The 16,949-nt window shown below is 42.7% G+C and overlaps 1 protein-coding gene across 1 annotated transcript; it reads right to left on the bottom strand.

Annotated features, from left to right (window-relative positions):
• Positions 1-10,729: 10,729 nt before the first annotated feature.
• On the bottom strand, positions 10,730-11,617 carry LOC129674544 (GTPase NRas-like). The gene has a single exon (XM_055604588.1). It carries the CDS (start codon positions 11,529-11,531, stop codon positions 10,962-10,964), a length of 570 nt encoding a protein of 189 aa, XP_055460563.1. The 5' UTR covers positions 11,532-11,617; the 3' UTR covers positions 10,730-10,961.
• Positions 11,618-16,949: the final 5,332 nt, after the last annotated feature.

Here is a 16,949-nt window from a genome sequence, read left to right as displayed (position 1 = left end):
CAGAAATAGAATTCATCCATAGAAACTCTACTGGATAGACTGAATCTAGGTTCATCTGGCTGCAAAAAACTTTTCTTTTTCATTGACACATTTAAATACTTTCCATTTAAATTATCCTAGGGTATAGGAGAGTGAATGGATTCATCACGCTAGGAGGTCCAGTGGCTACTCCCTGAATTGCCCATCACAGCATGGAAAGCCCTCAAAGTTGTAACTTTTATCTTAAAAAAATAATATCAACTTGGAATTCTGGTCTACCTCTCTTTACAGAGTCCCGCTGACACCTTAGAACAGGATGGATGCTCCTGGAATAGATGCATATTTATGGAGTGATTTTCAGTACCTTTGGTACCCAGCTGCGTGCCCTAGGAGCCTGCCCATCTCCATCGGAGAAGCATGACATTGAACAGGCAGCCTGCCTAGAACAATGAAATTGATCTTCAGAGTCCCCTGGGTAATTAATATACTCTGTTGCAAAAGACAATGACACATTTTACCTATCACCTGCCACTATTTTGACATTTCCAGACAGTTTAGTGGTCCTATGCCTAATTGGTCAATGGAGTCTCCTATAGAAATGTCGGAAACATCCTGGCAGGAAGGAGACAGCATTGATTCTGGCCTCTTGAGGTCTGCTGCTTAAATGTTTCTTTAAAGGTGACTCATTTTCTTTCAGACCTTTATTACATATTGGCATCAAAGACAGCTTAAAGGTGCCTTAGCTGGGAAAGATTTCCACCTCAACATATTGCTGGGACCTGGTATTGTCTGCAATGTCAAGCAGCTTAGCTTCTTGTTAACTCTAGCATTTAAAATTCCACTCAGGGGTCTGGGATGGTAGCTCAGTCAGTCAAATGGTTTCCTTGTAAGCTTGAAATCCCAGAGCCCAAGCACAAAACTGGGTGCATGCACTTCTAATCTTAGCCCTGGGGATGATTAGACAGAAGAAACCCTGGGACCTGGCTGTTCAACCTGCCTAGTCTTCTTGGCAAGTTTCAGGCAAGTGAGAGATCGTGTCTCAAAAAAGCAATGTGAAGAGCAGGACCGAGGATGGGAGGGAGTAACTCAGACTAAGGACGTACAAAAGCAGCATCAGAAGGTGTCTTATATAAACTCATTGAAAGACAGTTAATAAGAGAGTTGAATGGAGGAATTATGTCCAGGTGGGCAATGCTCCTTCCACAATCATAGGTTAGTGACTGATATTCCCAGTGCTTAATGTAAGACACCTTCTTCTGAGTTTTGTCAAGGAGCTCAAGAATCCCCCCAAATTCAGGCTATTGTCATTGCTCTTAGTTTCTCACTAGACCTTGATAGTAAGACCCTATTGCTGAAGACATCATCACACACTTTGGGTAGAGAACAAAGAGGAATCAAGCTGGAACTGAGTGGCCAGCTTTCTCCCTGTTGCTAACTTTCACAGGTCTGGAAGATGTTCTGCAGGCTCTAGCAGAGAAAAGCCATAAAGTCCTGACAACTTAGGCACAGTGTATAGCCAATTGAAAGCCTTTATTCCAGCCAGCTAGGACTACACTCAGATTATTCAGACCTAAATGTAGGCATGAGTATCCAGAACACAGGATTTTTGAAGGTGAAATTCACTTCCTGTCATTTTTCTTGGCAGCTTCATGGAGGCTTCACAGAAGCAAGCAGTTCAACAGAAGGTAACATAAGCACTTATATGAAGGGAGTTCTGCACAAGCACAAAATTTAGCATAGGCTAAACCAGCTGGGGCATCTTGGCCTCACATTCCTAGAATAGAGTTGGTAATTTTTTCATGGGCATCTCCATCCAGGAGATCAAATTCTACTTAAACAGGAAATGACCTTAGCAAGAATACAAGGCAGACTAAGCACTGCACTGTGTTTCCCTGTCACACCACCAGCTGTAACGCTGACTTTTCAGGCAAGATGTCCACTGATGCAATAGTGAAAAGATAACAATAGAATCAACCAATGTCCTTCTGATTTGACTTGAGGACTGCCTCAAGGAGACAGCCTGGGTCACATAGTATAAACTTTGTCAAGATCCCATGGCTGGAGAGTTCTTAGGCCTTAGAGAGGGACCTAATACTGTTGTTTGGCTAAGTGGATAGTTTTTTTTTTCTCAAATTCTCATGTTTGTACCCATAGATTAGTATTTCTTTCAGCCTTGATCAGAGAAGCTCCTTATTGTTTTTTCCCCCTGTGGTTAATGCAGAGACTCAGAACTAGTCAAAATGACAAGAATAGTGATGGTGGACAACTCATCCCTAAAAGGAACATCTATATCATCTCCACTAAAGCTTAGGAACAATGCAGAGGAGGTGCAGAAGGAATATTAGAGCAAGAAGATGGTGATGAGTGCTGTCATAGAAAGGTCTTCTGGATACGACATGACATTGCACTCAAGAACTCGATACAGCTATACTTACTCCTGCCAGATCAGTACATGATTGGTCCCATCAACAATTCATCATGGATTTGGGATGGATTTGTGAGGCCCCATTCATTCTCTGAGGAACTGTTGACAGATAATAGTTGTTGGGTGAGGGAGTGTCATTTTCTTCAGTGATGTAACTGATGTTAAGTTATCCAGACTCCCAAAATTAACCTCTTACTCAAGCACATGCAGTTAACACTACTCAGACTTTGTGGAGCAAATGTGTAACAAGCATAAAAATAGAAGCAGGAGAGGGCTTTTCAGGAAGAAAAAGGGTTCCAATGGAAAAGGGAAAGGAGATGAGAGAGAATAATGGGGTAAAATGATTAAAATTTACCATATAAACATATGAAACTGTCAAAGAATAAACATAACACAAATAGACTCAGCGCACACCCACACTCCCCCACACCCCGCTTCCTTTAAAGATCCTTGCAGCCTAAGGCAGAGTTGCCGTTGTGCATTGACCTTCAATGCAAGAGGTCAACGTCACCATCTTGAGCCTGTAGTTAGATCATGGTGAGAAGAAAGGTCATGAGCACCCCAAGTCTTTCAGAAATGGGGTCATTGTTATACCCTTTGCCTTGAAGAATGTAAGTTATAATTAGAGGATCCATCTGAACATCCGTCATCCATAAAAATACACTTCCAACGTCCAAGTTCTGATGCTACCACCAGGTCCAGGTATAGCTGAGCAGTTTCTGCAGGCTTTAGTTCCTTTTCTGTGGACAGTGTCCATGTTCAGCTGTGCATCTCCAGCTGGACTTTGGGGAGTTGGAGATCTTTCATTAGCAGAGTCTCAAAAACATGCTCAGCCAATGTGCATAGAAGTGTCCAGAAAAAAGTAGAACTCTCACCTCAAAGAGAATGAGTGATAATTTATTCTGGAGCCAAATATGAGTGACCACAGCCTTCAGAAACAGATTCAGGTTACCCCAAATATCATATTGCATCAGATCCTGCCTCTTGTAATTACTCCCTACATTAATAACCCATACCCTGAAAACACACACACACACACACACACACACACACACACACACACACACATACACACACACACACACACACACACACCACACACTGCACCACACTTTTGCCTGTTCTCTGGGGGGACACAAGCCAAAATATTACCTTCTGTAGTTGAATTCCTCTGGGTAAGTTACTTTATCACTCTGGCCTTGCTCTGTTGCTCAGTTATTGGTGGATGATTGATTGCCAACATCTCTTCCAGCTTTGAAAGTCTATAGTTTTATTTGAATGTTTCTTCCCTCCTGGGGACTCCTTTCTTGTCCTCATTCATTTATAAGCCAAACTTTTGACATTCCAAGTGGCTGGCTCTTATATTTCAGACGAACTACTTTACACTCCTGGGTGTCCTGAAATGCCAAGAATCATCATCCCTCCCTTGGCACCTTTACTTCTGTGTGAAGGACATTCATCACTTGTTCTTTCTAAGACAAAAGTCAGGTGTTCCTTTTAATCTGGGCTTTCACACCAAGACATAATGCTCACTGTGGGGCTCATGGCCAGTTATTTCTTTTGAACAAGTTTTCTTTCCTTTTTGTGTGTGTGTCTATGTGCATGTGTATACGTGCTCCTATGTATAGGTAGGTGGGTGTGCATGCACACATGTCCATGTACAGGCCAGAAGACAACATTGTGTGTCATTCCTCACATTTTATTCATCTTAATTTTTTTTTTTGAGACTACTCAGTCTCCTAGGAGCCTGGACTTTCTGAGTAGGCAACATTTACTGGCTAGCCAGCTGCAGGAATCCTTTTGTTTGTTTCCTCACTGCTGGGATTATAAGCAAGCACTTTACTGACAGGCACATCTCCCTAGCTCTTCTGATAATCTTTTCTCTTTAAAAATTCTGATTGCTCTTCTTACGTTTTGACAAGCTGAGTGCTGTTTACCCATGAAAGGGCACTGGCTTTATGACAGGGCACTCTGCTCTCATTAGTAGCACCAGATGGTTTCCAATGGAGATGGCTTGGAGTTACAAACAGCTTTGTGTTTATGCCTGCTGTGTACACAGCTCCCATAGCTTGGGAAGATCACACAGAGATGTGAATATACTTGCTATGGGATTGTGATCTGGGCAAATGGTGAGGCCGTGAAAGCAGAGCGGTGAAGAGTGCCTCACTTTAATTTCGTTTGTTACAAAACAACTTCTGAGTCTATCTTGACCCGAGTATTGTCTCTTGTATGTACCCTGTTGAGGGTTGAATAAAAATGTCTCCCATAGGCTCATATGTTTTTACACTTGACCTCCAGTTGGTGGTACTGTTTGGGAATGTTGTGAAAACTTTAGGAGGAAGTAGTTTATGGAGGTAGGGCTTGAGGTTTTATAACCTGATGCCATCCCTGTTAACACTTCTATTCTTGAATGAAGATGCAATGTGACCGGCTGTCTCCTGCTCCTGCCATGATGAAATGATCTTCTTGAGCTGTCATCAAAATGCATTCTGCCTCTTTTAAATCAGTTTTTGTGAGATATTCAGTCACAGCAATGAGAACAATGAGAATACATATGCTGATCTGTAGTTGCACTTATAAAATTTGCCATTATTAATCAAGCATGAATGATGGGCTATAAACTTTGCATTTTGCTTAAATTCTCATAGCCTAAGACACCAGTGCTATTGTCCTTATTTTGACTGATGGAAAAAACTGAGGCAGATTGTCTAGTTCTAGTACACTACTATCACATCCTTTATTATTTACTTTGTATTTTTTGGTAATTTCATACATGTATGCAATGTATATTTAGATCATATCAACTCATTATCCTTCCAACTACTCCCAGAACTCCCTTTTAACTACCCACTCTTTTTAAAGAAAACCCAATGAGATGTCAAAGGAGTGAGAGTAACCACAGTATACTGTATCTAAATGTATAACATTCTCAAGGGGCCAATTAAATAAAAAAGTAATAAAAACCACACTGAGCCGAGTCAGTGTTGCCTCTGTGTAGAATAGGTATGGTGTAGTTCACTGGAAAATGAACTTCTTATCAGGGGCCACACCACTGAATGAAGTTGACTCTCCCTCCACCAGAAGCCTTCAGCTCTCATTAGCTCCTCAGTTAAGGATGGACACTGGTGAATTCATCCTCCACCCATGCTGGAATGTTAACTGGCTTGATCATGTGGAGGCAACCACAACATTCGGAGTCCTCAAGCTCTTATAATCTTTCTGTCCTTTCAGGTCTAGCTTTGTGAGTTTATTAAGGTTTATTGAGTTTATTGAGTTTAATGAGTTTATTGGGGTTACCTAAAGGAGTAAAGAGTGACTCAAAGGCAACTTAATTACATAAATCCTGATTCTTATATGCGTGACAACTCACAAAAGCTGCATCCACAGAACTCTCTGCAAGCAATTATAAGGCAGATTTGTTTGGTGAAACAGAGTCTCCCTCTTCAGTAAAAAACAAAACAAAACAATACAAAATAAAACAAAACAAAACAAAAAACCTTTTATAATCTTGAGCCAAGGTTTTGTGAAGCTTGTAAGTTTTAGGAGCTTTCTAAGTCTTGTAAATTTTGTTTGCTTCCTGTGTCTTGTATGTTTGGCTTACTTCTTCAGTTTTATGATCCTCCTTCCTCTTTCTAGGAGAGAGTGTTTTGATTTGGAGGAAATAACTACAAAGCAGTCAATATAATTTCTGCAATGGTACTTTGGCTTATTTATCTTTTTACCAGTCTTCACTGTCCTTCTGCTCATCCAATTTCTTGTGTTGACTCAAATCATACACTTAGGTCACACTGTATTCTGAGTCATGAGTTTTAACATTCTCTCCTGGAATGTTAAGAAAGTTACACATGGTCCAGAATCCAGACAGCGGACACTAGTTATGTTTCTGCTTTGAACATTATGAGTGCATTCCTTCCAACCTCATATTTTCTCTTGAAAAACATCAGTAATTTTGAGCTCTAAACTATTTGACTGTGCCACATCAAGAGGAACAAAAGAGCCACAACAACAGTGTCCATCTACTGCACCGGCTTGGCATTGTTGGTGATGTTTCTGGGGCGCCACGATCTTCACAGCTTTTCTCTGAGGCAGGTGGTATCACACTCACCTCCAGAGCTGGGCCTGGCATCCTGGTCCCCCAGGTAAATTCAAGGCCAGTTCTCTGTGCTATCCTCCACCATGCTCACAAAGGCATGTGAAAAATATTTCTGCTGCCTCTCCTCTGGGCTGGGACTCCTCTGTGGTAGGTACCCTTTTCATTGTTGTTTGCTCAGACCCCAGCCTGCTTCAGTTAGAGGCTGAATGAGGCGAGGACCCTCAGGCACAGACTCCCGTGTTAATGCACCTTCAAAGTATCCTTCCCTTTCCTTTCAGCTAAATCTTTCTAGTGCAAGATAAGCATGCCCAGAGGCATTTTTGCTCATCACTTTCATTTTTTTACACATACAACCAAAACTTGGGATAAGTGCACCAAAAAATGTGTTTACTCTCTCTCTTTTGTGTGTGACTACTCTCTTTTAAGGTCTGACTTCAGACTCAGCATGCTTAGGAATGTACTCTTCAACTGAGTATGCTCAGTGTATGGTCTTATATTTTTCAGGGATGCTAATGCCACTTGCCTTTTTGAGTAAGAGGTTTAGCAGAAGTGTTTCCAATGTCACAGACAGGCAGCAGCATGGCTGGGGCCCTGAGGAGGGTCCAGTCCTGCAAGGCAGTGTGCAGACTCATCCTGTGAATTCAGTGAGTTGCCCACATAGTGATGGTGTCTCTGACTCCTTGGTGGAAAGAGGAGAAAAGGGCCACCATATGGGAGGTGGCACTTGTAGCCCTGGCTGCTTAGGGCGTCTAGTAAATATGTTCCAGTGAAGGGAGAATTAAGGGCGGACGGACTGAATCTCTTAGCAGAGTGCCTGTAACTTCCTTGTGGAATTGGGCATAACAGTCAGCTGTGAGGGTGGCATTGCTGTGTTGCTGTCGACACACTGCCGACAGCTTCCCAGTGCTTCAGCTACTGGCATGGGGAGGTCTAGCACACATTTTCAATTCCAAGAATTACAGCCCCCAACAGGGACTCCTTCCAATATCCATCAGTGGGCACCTGGCTGGCCCCACCTGGGGTGTTCTAATGAGCAGGGCTTAGCTCTCCCAGATGAAACATTCCTGTACCATAATTGCCTTTTAATTAAGCCATCATTGTCTCTGGGATTTAATGACCCTCATGAAGGAGGAAAAGAAGACAACGGTTTTCACTAAGTGCTCTTTTCAGGTTGACACAGACTTGTTATAGGAAATGAGCTCAATTGAATGCTTTGGTAAGAAATGGTGGTCAGAATTGTTAGCAATTCTGTCCCTGTCTTAGGACTCTTATTTCTTGTTTTTACCTAGCTTGTGAACACTTTTAAGTGGTGGTTTATGCACAGTGCTGCAACTCCATTGTCTGGGCCTGATTATTACTTTTACCACTTGATTTCTGTGACACAGGCAAGGTAGTTAAGGTCTCCTGGCGTCAGTAGAACATGAATATAGTGGAAATACATATTCTCACTAGTGATTTGGTTTAATTTTTAGATATTTTGTTGTTTCTACTTCATCCCCTATTTTGGAGCAAAAAAAGAATAACATGAAGCTATTATCAGCCACTTTGTACCAAAATGTATGTATTTTAGATCGCGGTGGTAGGAGAGCAGCTGGATCTTTAAGCCTCTAAATTCAAGCATTTGTACCACTTTTGAAATCCTAAACCAAAGCATTTCTCATTAAAATGAGCAATCTCTAGTGGGCACAGTACTAATTAGGTTCCATTATCCCATAGGGGAGTACACCTTTCATCCCTTACCAGAGAAGCTTCCGTTTACAGCCGGTGGTGATTAACACGAAGACCCACAACTGGCCAAGGTGCAGAGAATAAGAGATTATGAAAGCTTTAGCCCTACACGGCTCATTTATGCCATCCCTCTTCCCTCTTCAGAGACAGCTGAGGGAAAAGGTGCTGAGAATGACAGAGCTTCAGGCAGTGCATGAATAAAGGCAGCAGTGTCCTCCAGTCACGGTGAACCCTGGTGATGACCTGTGCAGGCTCAAGCCGGACTGACTCCCAGCATGGAGAGGGAAGGTGCACATGCAGTCCCATCCTCAACCTGGTACGGCATGTGTGTGTGTGCATGTAGGAGAGTGTATGTCTGTATGTGTATACATGTGTGTATATGTGTATATGTACATGCGTGCATGTGTGGCTGCACAGTGATGTGGAGCTCCATGTGCAGGGGATAGCTGCTAGGAGAGGGTGAGCCACTTCACCCGCCTTCCTTCCTGAAGCGGCTTTTGTCAGGTGTTTTGCCCCATCACCGAGTAAAATGATTCATGGTGAAGATACCAGGTAAGAATTCTCTTTTATTGTTTGCACACTTCCGAAGCACAGCTCTGTCATCTCGTTAACCTCTCCTGATTAGACTATATCTTAAGACATGAAGAACCTTCAGCAGTAGTCATAGCCCTCAGGGTCCGAGCCCTTTACTGGATCCTAGTCTGCCAATCCTCATTATCTTGTTAGTGGAGGATACTGGGAAGAACGTTTTCTTTCCCTTTGTCTTTTAAAAAATTATTTTTATTAATTACAGTTTATTCAATTTGTATCTCAGCTGTAGCCCCCTCCCCTCCCAATCTTACTCTCGCTCCCTCCCTCTTCTTCTTCTTCTTTTTTTAAGCAAAGAACTTCCAGTTTTTTATTTTTAAAAATTATTTAACAAGGAAAACAGTCAATCAAGTTTTTAAAAGTTAGAATAGATTAATTTACAATAAAACAGTCAACCTAAAATGTCAGTCCTTTCACCTAGGGCCACCAAGGCCAACAGTTCTCATTTAAACAGCAGGATTGCACAGTTGACATTCTGACCTATATTTGACGGCATGGAAATACAAAAGTCATACAACGCCTACCATCTCCCATCTCTCCAGAGTTCAAATACTTGCTTAGTGCAGTACTCAGACTTTTAAAAACCAGCTGTATTTAAAAAAAAAAATATATATATATATATATATATAACTAATCTCATGAGAACACTCTTAAAACAATTCTTATAAAAAACGAATACCTTAAAATAATTTTGTGGCACATCAGCTTAAAGAAACAGCAAAATAAAAACTAATGTTAAACAATCATTAGCTCTCTTTTTAATAGAAACCACCCAGGCAAAATGGTTTCCATCATTAACTATGTTTCTCGCAATTAGCAGAGATAATTACAGGAGGTGGAATGCACCATTTTCTGATCCGTGCTCATAGCTGCCAGCTTGAGAGTTTATAACTAAATACAAGGGAAGATGGGACTGAGCTCACACATTCTGGAATGGGGAAAACAAACAACTGTCCTTATAAAGTTTTTTTTTTTGTCTATATTCATGTTCAAGTCATGAAAAAGTTCACAGCAGTTTAAAGGCCGATTCTACAGGTGCCACCTTACACATGGCACTCCTACGGGAACACCAGCGCACACACTCTGAATACCAGATCACACAGCATTTCGCAGGTTTACAAGCTTCGGCATCAGAACTCTAAAACACAACACTTCATACTCTCCAATGTATGAAGCTTCAAACAACTGCCTTACAGGTAGATACACCTTTCCCTCAAAGGTAGATGGCTCAGTCACTTTCCAATATCATGGTTCTTGAAACAACTATTCCACTTACAAACTGTAAGGGAAGCCTACAGACCATTTATAGGAGAAAGGCACTTTGTTGTCAAAGTTGGATTTAATTTCATGCAGTTGAGAAGACTTGGATGGACTCAAGTCAGTATTCATGTTTGCATTTATGAAAACAGAGTAGATGCCAGTTTATAGAATATAGCTGATCATAATCAGCAATATTCAACCAATCAGCAAAATGAATTTATGACATCTCCCCCAGAACTAACAAGGCCAAGTTCAATGCGGGATAGTGGGGGTTGGGGAGAGATCACCAGCAGTTACCACCTTAGACAAGAAACTGTTGTCAACAGATTTGCATGTAGCTGGGCACAGTGGCACAGGCCTGTAATCCCAGCACTCAGGGAGACAAGAAGCAGGAGGATCTCTGTGAGTTCAAGGTCAGCCTGGTCTACAAAGCAAGTCCAGAACAGCCAAGGCTACAAAGAGAAACCCTGTCTCTAAAAACAAAACAAAACATAAAAACAAACAAACAAACAAAAGAGAGAGAGAGAGAGAGAGAGAATTGCATGTCTACAGTTTGGTTCTCTCTATGAGAGTGTAAACTGCTTTCAGAGGACAAAGTCAGCTGGCAGGTGTGTTTGTTTCTAGGGAGAGAATCCAGGTCAGAAAACTACTAGGGAGTAACAGGTGCATTTCTCTGATTGGGCAGCCGAGTGAGGAGGTAGTTATTCTGAAGAGGTTTCAGGTTAGATGGCTGTGCTCATCTACGGAGTCAGAGAAGCAGGAAGCAGTAGCTCTTCTGAGATGCAGAGAGCGGCAGGGACATGTCTCCTCCAGGGATGTCAGAACCAGGGCATCAGTGCAGCTTGAAAGTGGCTCTTTTCTGTTGACAGAACTTTCAAATAGTCTTTATTACATCACCACACAGGGCAACCCCATACAACCTTGAGTGCCATCATCATTGCTGTTGAGCTTCTTCATTCGGTACTGGCGTATCTCCCTTACTAGTGTGTAAAAGGCATCTTCCATACCCTGTCTGGTCTTGGCTGAGGTTTCAATGAATGGGATTCCATAACTTTTGGCCAACTCATGGGTTTGCTTTGTGTCAACTGTCCTTGTTGGCAGGTCACACTTGTTCCCCACCAGCACCATAGGAACATCATCAGAGTCTTTCAGCCGCTTAATCTGCTCCCTGTAAAGATTAATATCTGCAAACAATTTGCTATTATTGATAGCAAACACGCAGAGGAATCCTTCTCCTGTCCTCATGTACTGGTCTCTCATGGCACTGTACTCCTCTTGTCCAGCTGTGTCCAGTATATCCAACAGACAGGTCTCACCATCAATTACCACTTGTTTTCGGTAAGAATCCTCTATGGTGGGATCATATTCATCCACAAAGTGGTTCTGGATTAGCTGGATTGTCAAAACACTTTTCCCAACACCACCTGCTCCAACCACCACCAGTTTGTACTCAGTCATTTCACACCAGCAAAAACCTCAAGCTCCGATGACCCCGCTTCGGGAGGCTTTTGGATCTCAACTTGAGAAACTGTTGGGGACCCCGAAACCGCCATGAACAGCCCCCACCCGGGAGCGGCACTTCCGGCCCCCTCCCTCCCTCTTCTTATTCCATCCTCCCTCCCTCCCTCCCTTTTCTCCTCCTATGCCCCTCCAGTCCAAGGAAGACCTCTCCTTCCATATGACTCTAGTCTATCAGGTCTCATCAGGAGTGGCTTTTTTGTCTTCCTCTGTGGCCTGGTAAGGCTGCTCCCTCCTCAGAGGGAGGTGATCAAAGAGCAGGCCAATCAGTTCATGTCAGAGACAGTCCCTGTTCCTATTACTGGGGAACTCTCTTGGACACTGAACTTCCTTGGGCTACTCTGGTGTAGGGGTTCTAGGTTATCTCCATGCATGGCCCTTGGTTGGATTATCAGTCTCAGAAAAGACCCCTGTGCCCAGATTGTTTGGTTCTGTTGCTCTCCTTATGGAGCTCTTGTCCCCTCCAGGTCTTTCTATCTCCCCCTTCTTTCATAAGATTCCCTGCACTCTGCCCAAAGTTTGGCTATGAGTCTCAGCATATGTTTTGATATCCTGCTAGAGTCTTTCAGACACCCTCTATGATAGGCTCCTGTCCTGTTTCCTGTTTTCTCCCTCTTCTGATGTCCGTCCCATTTGCCTTTTGAATGAAGATTGATTCAAGATGGCGGTGCCAGGAGGACACTATGTCTGAGGAGCAGGACAGCAGTGTTGGCACAGTGACCAAGAGACCGAACTCTGGGTCCCTTTGTCTTTTGTCCATCTTTAAGAAAGCCCTTTCTCAGCAGCCTTACCAGTCCACAGACGAAGAAAAAGAAGCCAGTCTTGATGAGACCTGATAGACTAGGGTCAGATGGAAGGGGAGGAGGATCTCCCCTATCATTGGACTGGGGGAGGGGCACAGGAGAAGAAGAGTGAAAGAGGGTGGGACTGGGAGGGGCGGGGGGAAGAGGCAGGGGGCTATAGGTAGGGTACAAAGTGAATAAACTGTAATTAATAAACTAAAATAAAAAATTAAAAAAAGTGAAAAAAAGAGAAAGTCCTTCCATTGTTCCACAAACTGCCTCGGTTAGATTGGAAATTACTTATTTTGCTTTTTAAAAAAGGGTGTCTATGTGTGTGTGTTGTCTACTCAAGAATGCACATCTTTGTGGGTGCATATGAACATGTGGTTGATTCCTGGCATCTTTCTTAATCACTCTGCATTTTTGCTTACTGAGGAGGAGCCTCTTGAAGAAGCCAGCAGACTTTATTCTGTTGGTCTAGCTGTCCAGCTTGTCTCGGGATGCCCTGTTTCTGCCTCCCAAGAGAGCTGGGTTACAGGTGGGCCACCATGCCCAGCCAGCATTATGTGAATGCTGGGCACTCACATGCCTGTTCTCTCCCTTGCATGGTAAGTGCTTAACCACCAAAACATCTCTGGAGTCCCACATGCAGCTCTTAGAGATGGTTTTCAATGGGGAAATTAATCTTATCTGGATCCAGTTCTGAAGACAGAAATTCCCTCTGTGCCCTTAGGGAAATAATTAAATATTTTCTAGTCACGTTTTCTCTGAGACTTAGTTTTCCACTGTTGTTTAAAATAGTGTTTTAGTGACAATTCTCATTAACACAGCTCTTTGGCACCTTGTTCTTAGATCGCTATTGTGACATGTTCTCAGGAATAAACTAATGTTTTGTAATTTAAAACAGTTTTGTTACATTTGTGGTGTGCGTGTGTGTGTGTGTGTGTGTGTGTGTGTGTGTGTGTGTGTGAAGTCAGAGGATAGCTTGCAAGAGTTCTTTCCTCTACCCCCTGGATCCTGAAGAGCAAACTCGGGTCATATGACTTAGTGCCAACCACCTTTACTGGCTGATCCGCATCTCTGCCCCTAAAGTTCTGTTCTTGAGTGACTTAGCATCAAGCCATGGGGCTGGTGCTGATCGGATGCTCTTCCGAACATTCTACAGATAATTTTTTATTTTATAAAATCAAGGTGTGTGTGGGGTCTTACTTGCACTATTCTTCATCTCCATGATGTGAGAGATGTGCATGGAATTTTATACAACAAATGCACGTGTAAGATGAAGTTATTGTTCAGTCACTATTATTAGTAAACTGTACCTGGCTGCTTCCCACAGGTGAGGAGGGAGCAGCACTTGGAGTTGGTGTGTGTTTGCATCTTGGAATGATTTAATGTTACATTGGTGCAGGTTAAACATTCAGAGAGGAAACACACAGCCTTGAAATGCAATGAATTAGGTCAAGCTGGTTTCAAATAATTTTCTTTAACTTTGGTAAGGAAAAAGTTGCAGACACCTTCTTTCTGTGCATTGAAAAAGTATAATGAGATGGTTCAGGAGCTGGGAAGATGGTTCCATGGCTGTGGTGGTTTGAATGAGAATGGCTCCCATACGCTCATAGATTTGAATGCTTGCTCACCATCCAGTAGATCTATTTGAAAGGATTAGGATGTATGGCCTTATTGAAGGAAGTGTGTCACTGGAGGTGGGTTTGAGGTTTTTCAGCCAGACTTTCTCTTTTTTGCTCCCTGTGGATTTGAATGCAGAACTCTCAGCTACTTCTCCAGTGGCTGCCTGTGTGCCATGATGCTTCTTGCCATTATGAAAATGGACTAAAGCTCTAAAACTGTAAGCAAGGCTGATGAAATGTTTCCTTTTTAAATAGTAGCTGTGCTCCTGCTCTCTTTCCACAGCGGTAGACCACCAACTAAGACAGCAGCTAAAGCACCTGGAAGGCAAGCATGAGGACCAGAAGCTGGGTCTCCAGAGCCCTCATAAAGCTGGGCACGTATGGTGGCTGTGGGTAATCCCAGAACTTGGGCTGCAGAGACAAGGGATCCTTACAGCAAAATGACTAGGTAGATTAGCCAAATCATTGAATGCTGAGTTCAGGAGAGAGGCATTACCTCAATTTAAGGTGGAGAGTAATAAAAAATAAAGAAACCCGACTTCAACATCTGGTCTTCACATATGTGAACACAGATGTACATAGCCTTACATTTATACCCGTGCCTACACATGTGCATAGTCCCATGCATATCAAATACACACACTCATGCGATATCCCTTCACAACCAAACAAAAAAATATACTGAAAACAAAACGGTGATTTAACCATGCATGGTTGTGAGGTCCTGAAATCTTAGCCAGTCCTGAGGTCAAGAAAAATGACAAGTTCCTGAGCAGGAGTGAGTTCACTCTCAGTCTGGGCACTTTAGTGAGATTCTGTCTCAAAATAAAAAGCACAGAGGCCTGGAGACACAGCTCTGTGGGAGGGTGCTTGCTTAGCATGAACACATGTGTGTTCTGAAGGGCAGTATGTGTCAGGGGGACTCTGCTTTTAAGGGTGGGAATCTTGGTGACAGTTTTGTTCTGCTCTGTTCTTTCTGGATTAGAAACATTAAAATGTGATTGAGATGAAGGTGTTCCTGGATGGACTTTCTGGGACTAGGCAGGCTAAGGCAGCATCAGCTTCTACGTTCTCCACTCTAAAGCACCTAACCATGTGTACAAAGCTTGGCCAACAGTGCAGCAGAACCTGCTCTGTGTGCACCAGGTCCCAAGAACTCCATTCCAAATCCCCTCTTCCTCCATTCCTCTCTTCTGCTTCCCATTTCAAATTTAAATATTTGAATAAGAGCTAGACTTGTGCCTAGTGATGTGCACTGAAAATGTGTTTTCAGAGAAAATTCTATTTCCCAGTTGGCTTTCTTGTTCAAATCTCCCTGAAGGATAATTAAATGGTCTCCAATAGTTTCCATTTTTACTTCCCTGATTTTTTACAATCTAAATCAATTCTTTTCACATATTTTTTTTCCTCAGAGGTTTAATTTGCTGGTCAGTTTTATTATTATAAAACCTTTGCTGATTATGGTTTCTGCCACAGTGAGCTTTATTCTGTACTCAGTAATTCCCAAGAGTTAAGTTGGGAGGTCACACATAACAAATTTTGGCACATGTGACATTAACCATTGCCCCTTTAATTATGAAAGAATTATTTCCATCGGTACAGATTTGGTAGAAGAATGGTTACTGTCATTTCTTCATTAATCTGTGAGAAGATAGAAGCAACTCTTTGCTCACAGTTCCACCTGTGCTTTGCTGTGTTTCCTTATCTGGGTAGTCTACATTTTCTAGCTGTTCCTATCACTTCATGCACTAGGAATGAATATCCCACATGACAGACTAATAAACAGAATAGCAGGGAAAACCAGTGATGAGTCAGTGACTTGTTAGGGTACCATTCCTGTGATGGAACGCCACACCCCAGAGCAAACTGGGGAGAAAAGGGCTTATTTGTCTTACCCTTCTATGTCCCCATTCATCATTAGAGGAAGTCAGGACAGGAACTGAAGCAGGGCAGAAACCTGGAGGCAGAGGCCATGGAGGGGTGCTGCTCACTGGCCTGCTCCATGTAGCTTGCTCAGCATACTTTCTTATAGAATCCAGAACCACCATCCAAGGGGTAATGCAACCCATAATGGGCTGGGCCCTCCCCAGCAATCAGTAATTAAGAAAATGCCCTACAGGCTTGATTGAGTACAGCCAGGTCTTATGAAGGAATTTCTTCAATTGATCCTCCCTCCTCTCTGATGACTAGATCTTGTGTTAAGTTGACATAAAACTAGCCAGCACAGTTAGCATCCATTGCCTATTGTTGAGCAGCTTGATCTTGGTCACATCACCTGGTCCTGAGGAGAGTCTTGGGTGTCTAGCCCATGCTGCTTAGCTGTGTGGACATCTGCAAACTTACAGTCCACATGGAGGCTACATTGAGAATGCAGGGATGGTGCAGGCAGATGTACACACTAAATTGTGCACCAATATGCACTCCTTTTGCTTTGAGGTGTGGGAATCAAACTCGGTCCTCATCCTTGCTACACAGCACTTTTTGGACTAAGCTCTCTCCCAAGCCTGTCCTGGATGTGTATAAGCCATAGAAACAGACTTAGTTTTTAGATAATTATGTCATCTACATAAAAATTATGAGGTATATGGACATGCATGCATACACACCTATCATTTCTCTATAGCTACCTTCATAAAAAGACTTAAAGAAGTTTGTGGAAAAATATGAAAAAGTAATTACATGAACAATCATGGGAGTAAGAAGGGAGGAAAGTGGGGAAAATCTCTAAGTTCAGCCTGTAGAAACTTGGAAGAAAATAGAGACCTTTAAATGCTGTAGACAATGTGTTGGTGCTAAGCCTCTTTTAGCTGCAGCAAAGAGCATACACTATACTGAAAATAGCAGCGTCCTTCCCTTTGAGATGTTGTGAGATTCCGTGAAGTGTGCACTGCTGTCAGTCAGAAGACAGGGTTCAGTGAGTATTGGCATTATGTGTGATCCCAGGGAAC

Source organism: Psammomys obesus, unplaced genomic scaffold, assembly GCF_907164565.1.
Source record: "Psammomys obesus unplaced genomic scaffold, mPsaObe1.curated_primary_1811, whole genome shotgun sequence".
Lineage (NCBI taxonomy): Eukaryota > Metazoa > Chordata > Mammalia > Rodentia > Muridae > Psammomys > Psammomys obesus.
This window is presented reverse-complemented; position numbering and strand designations above follow the sequence as displayed.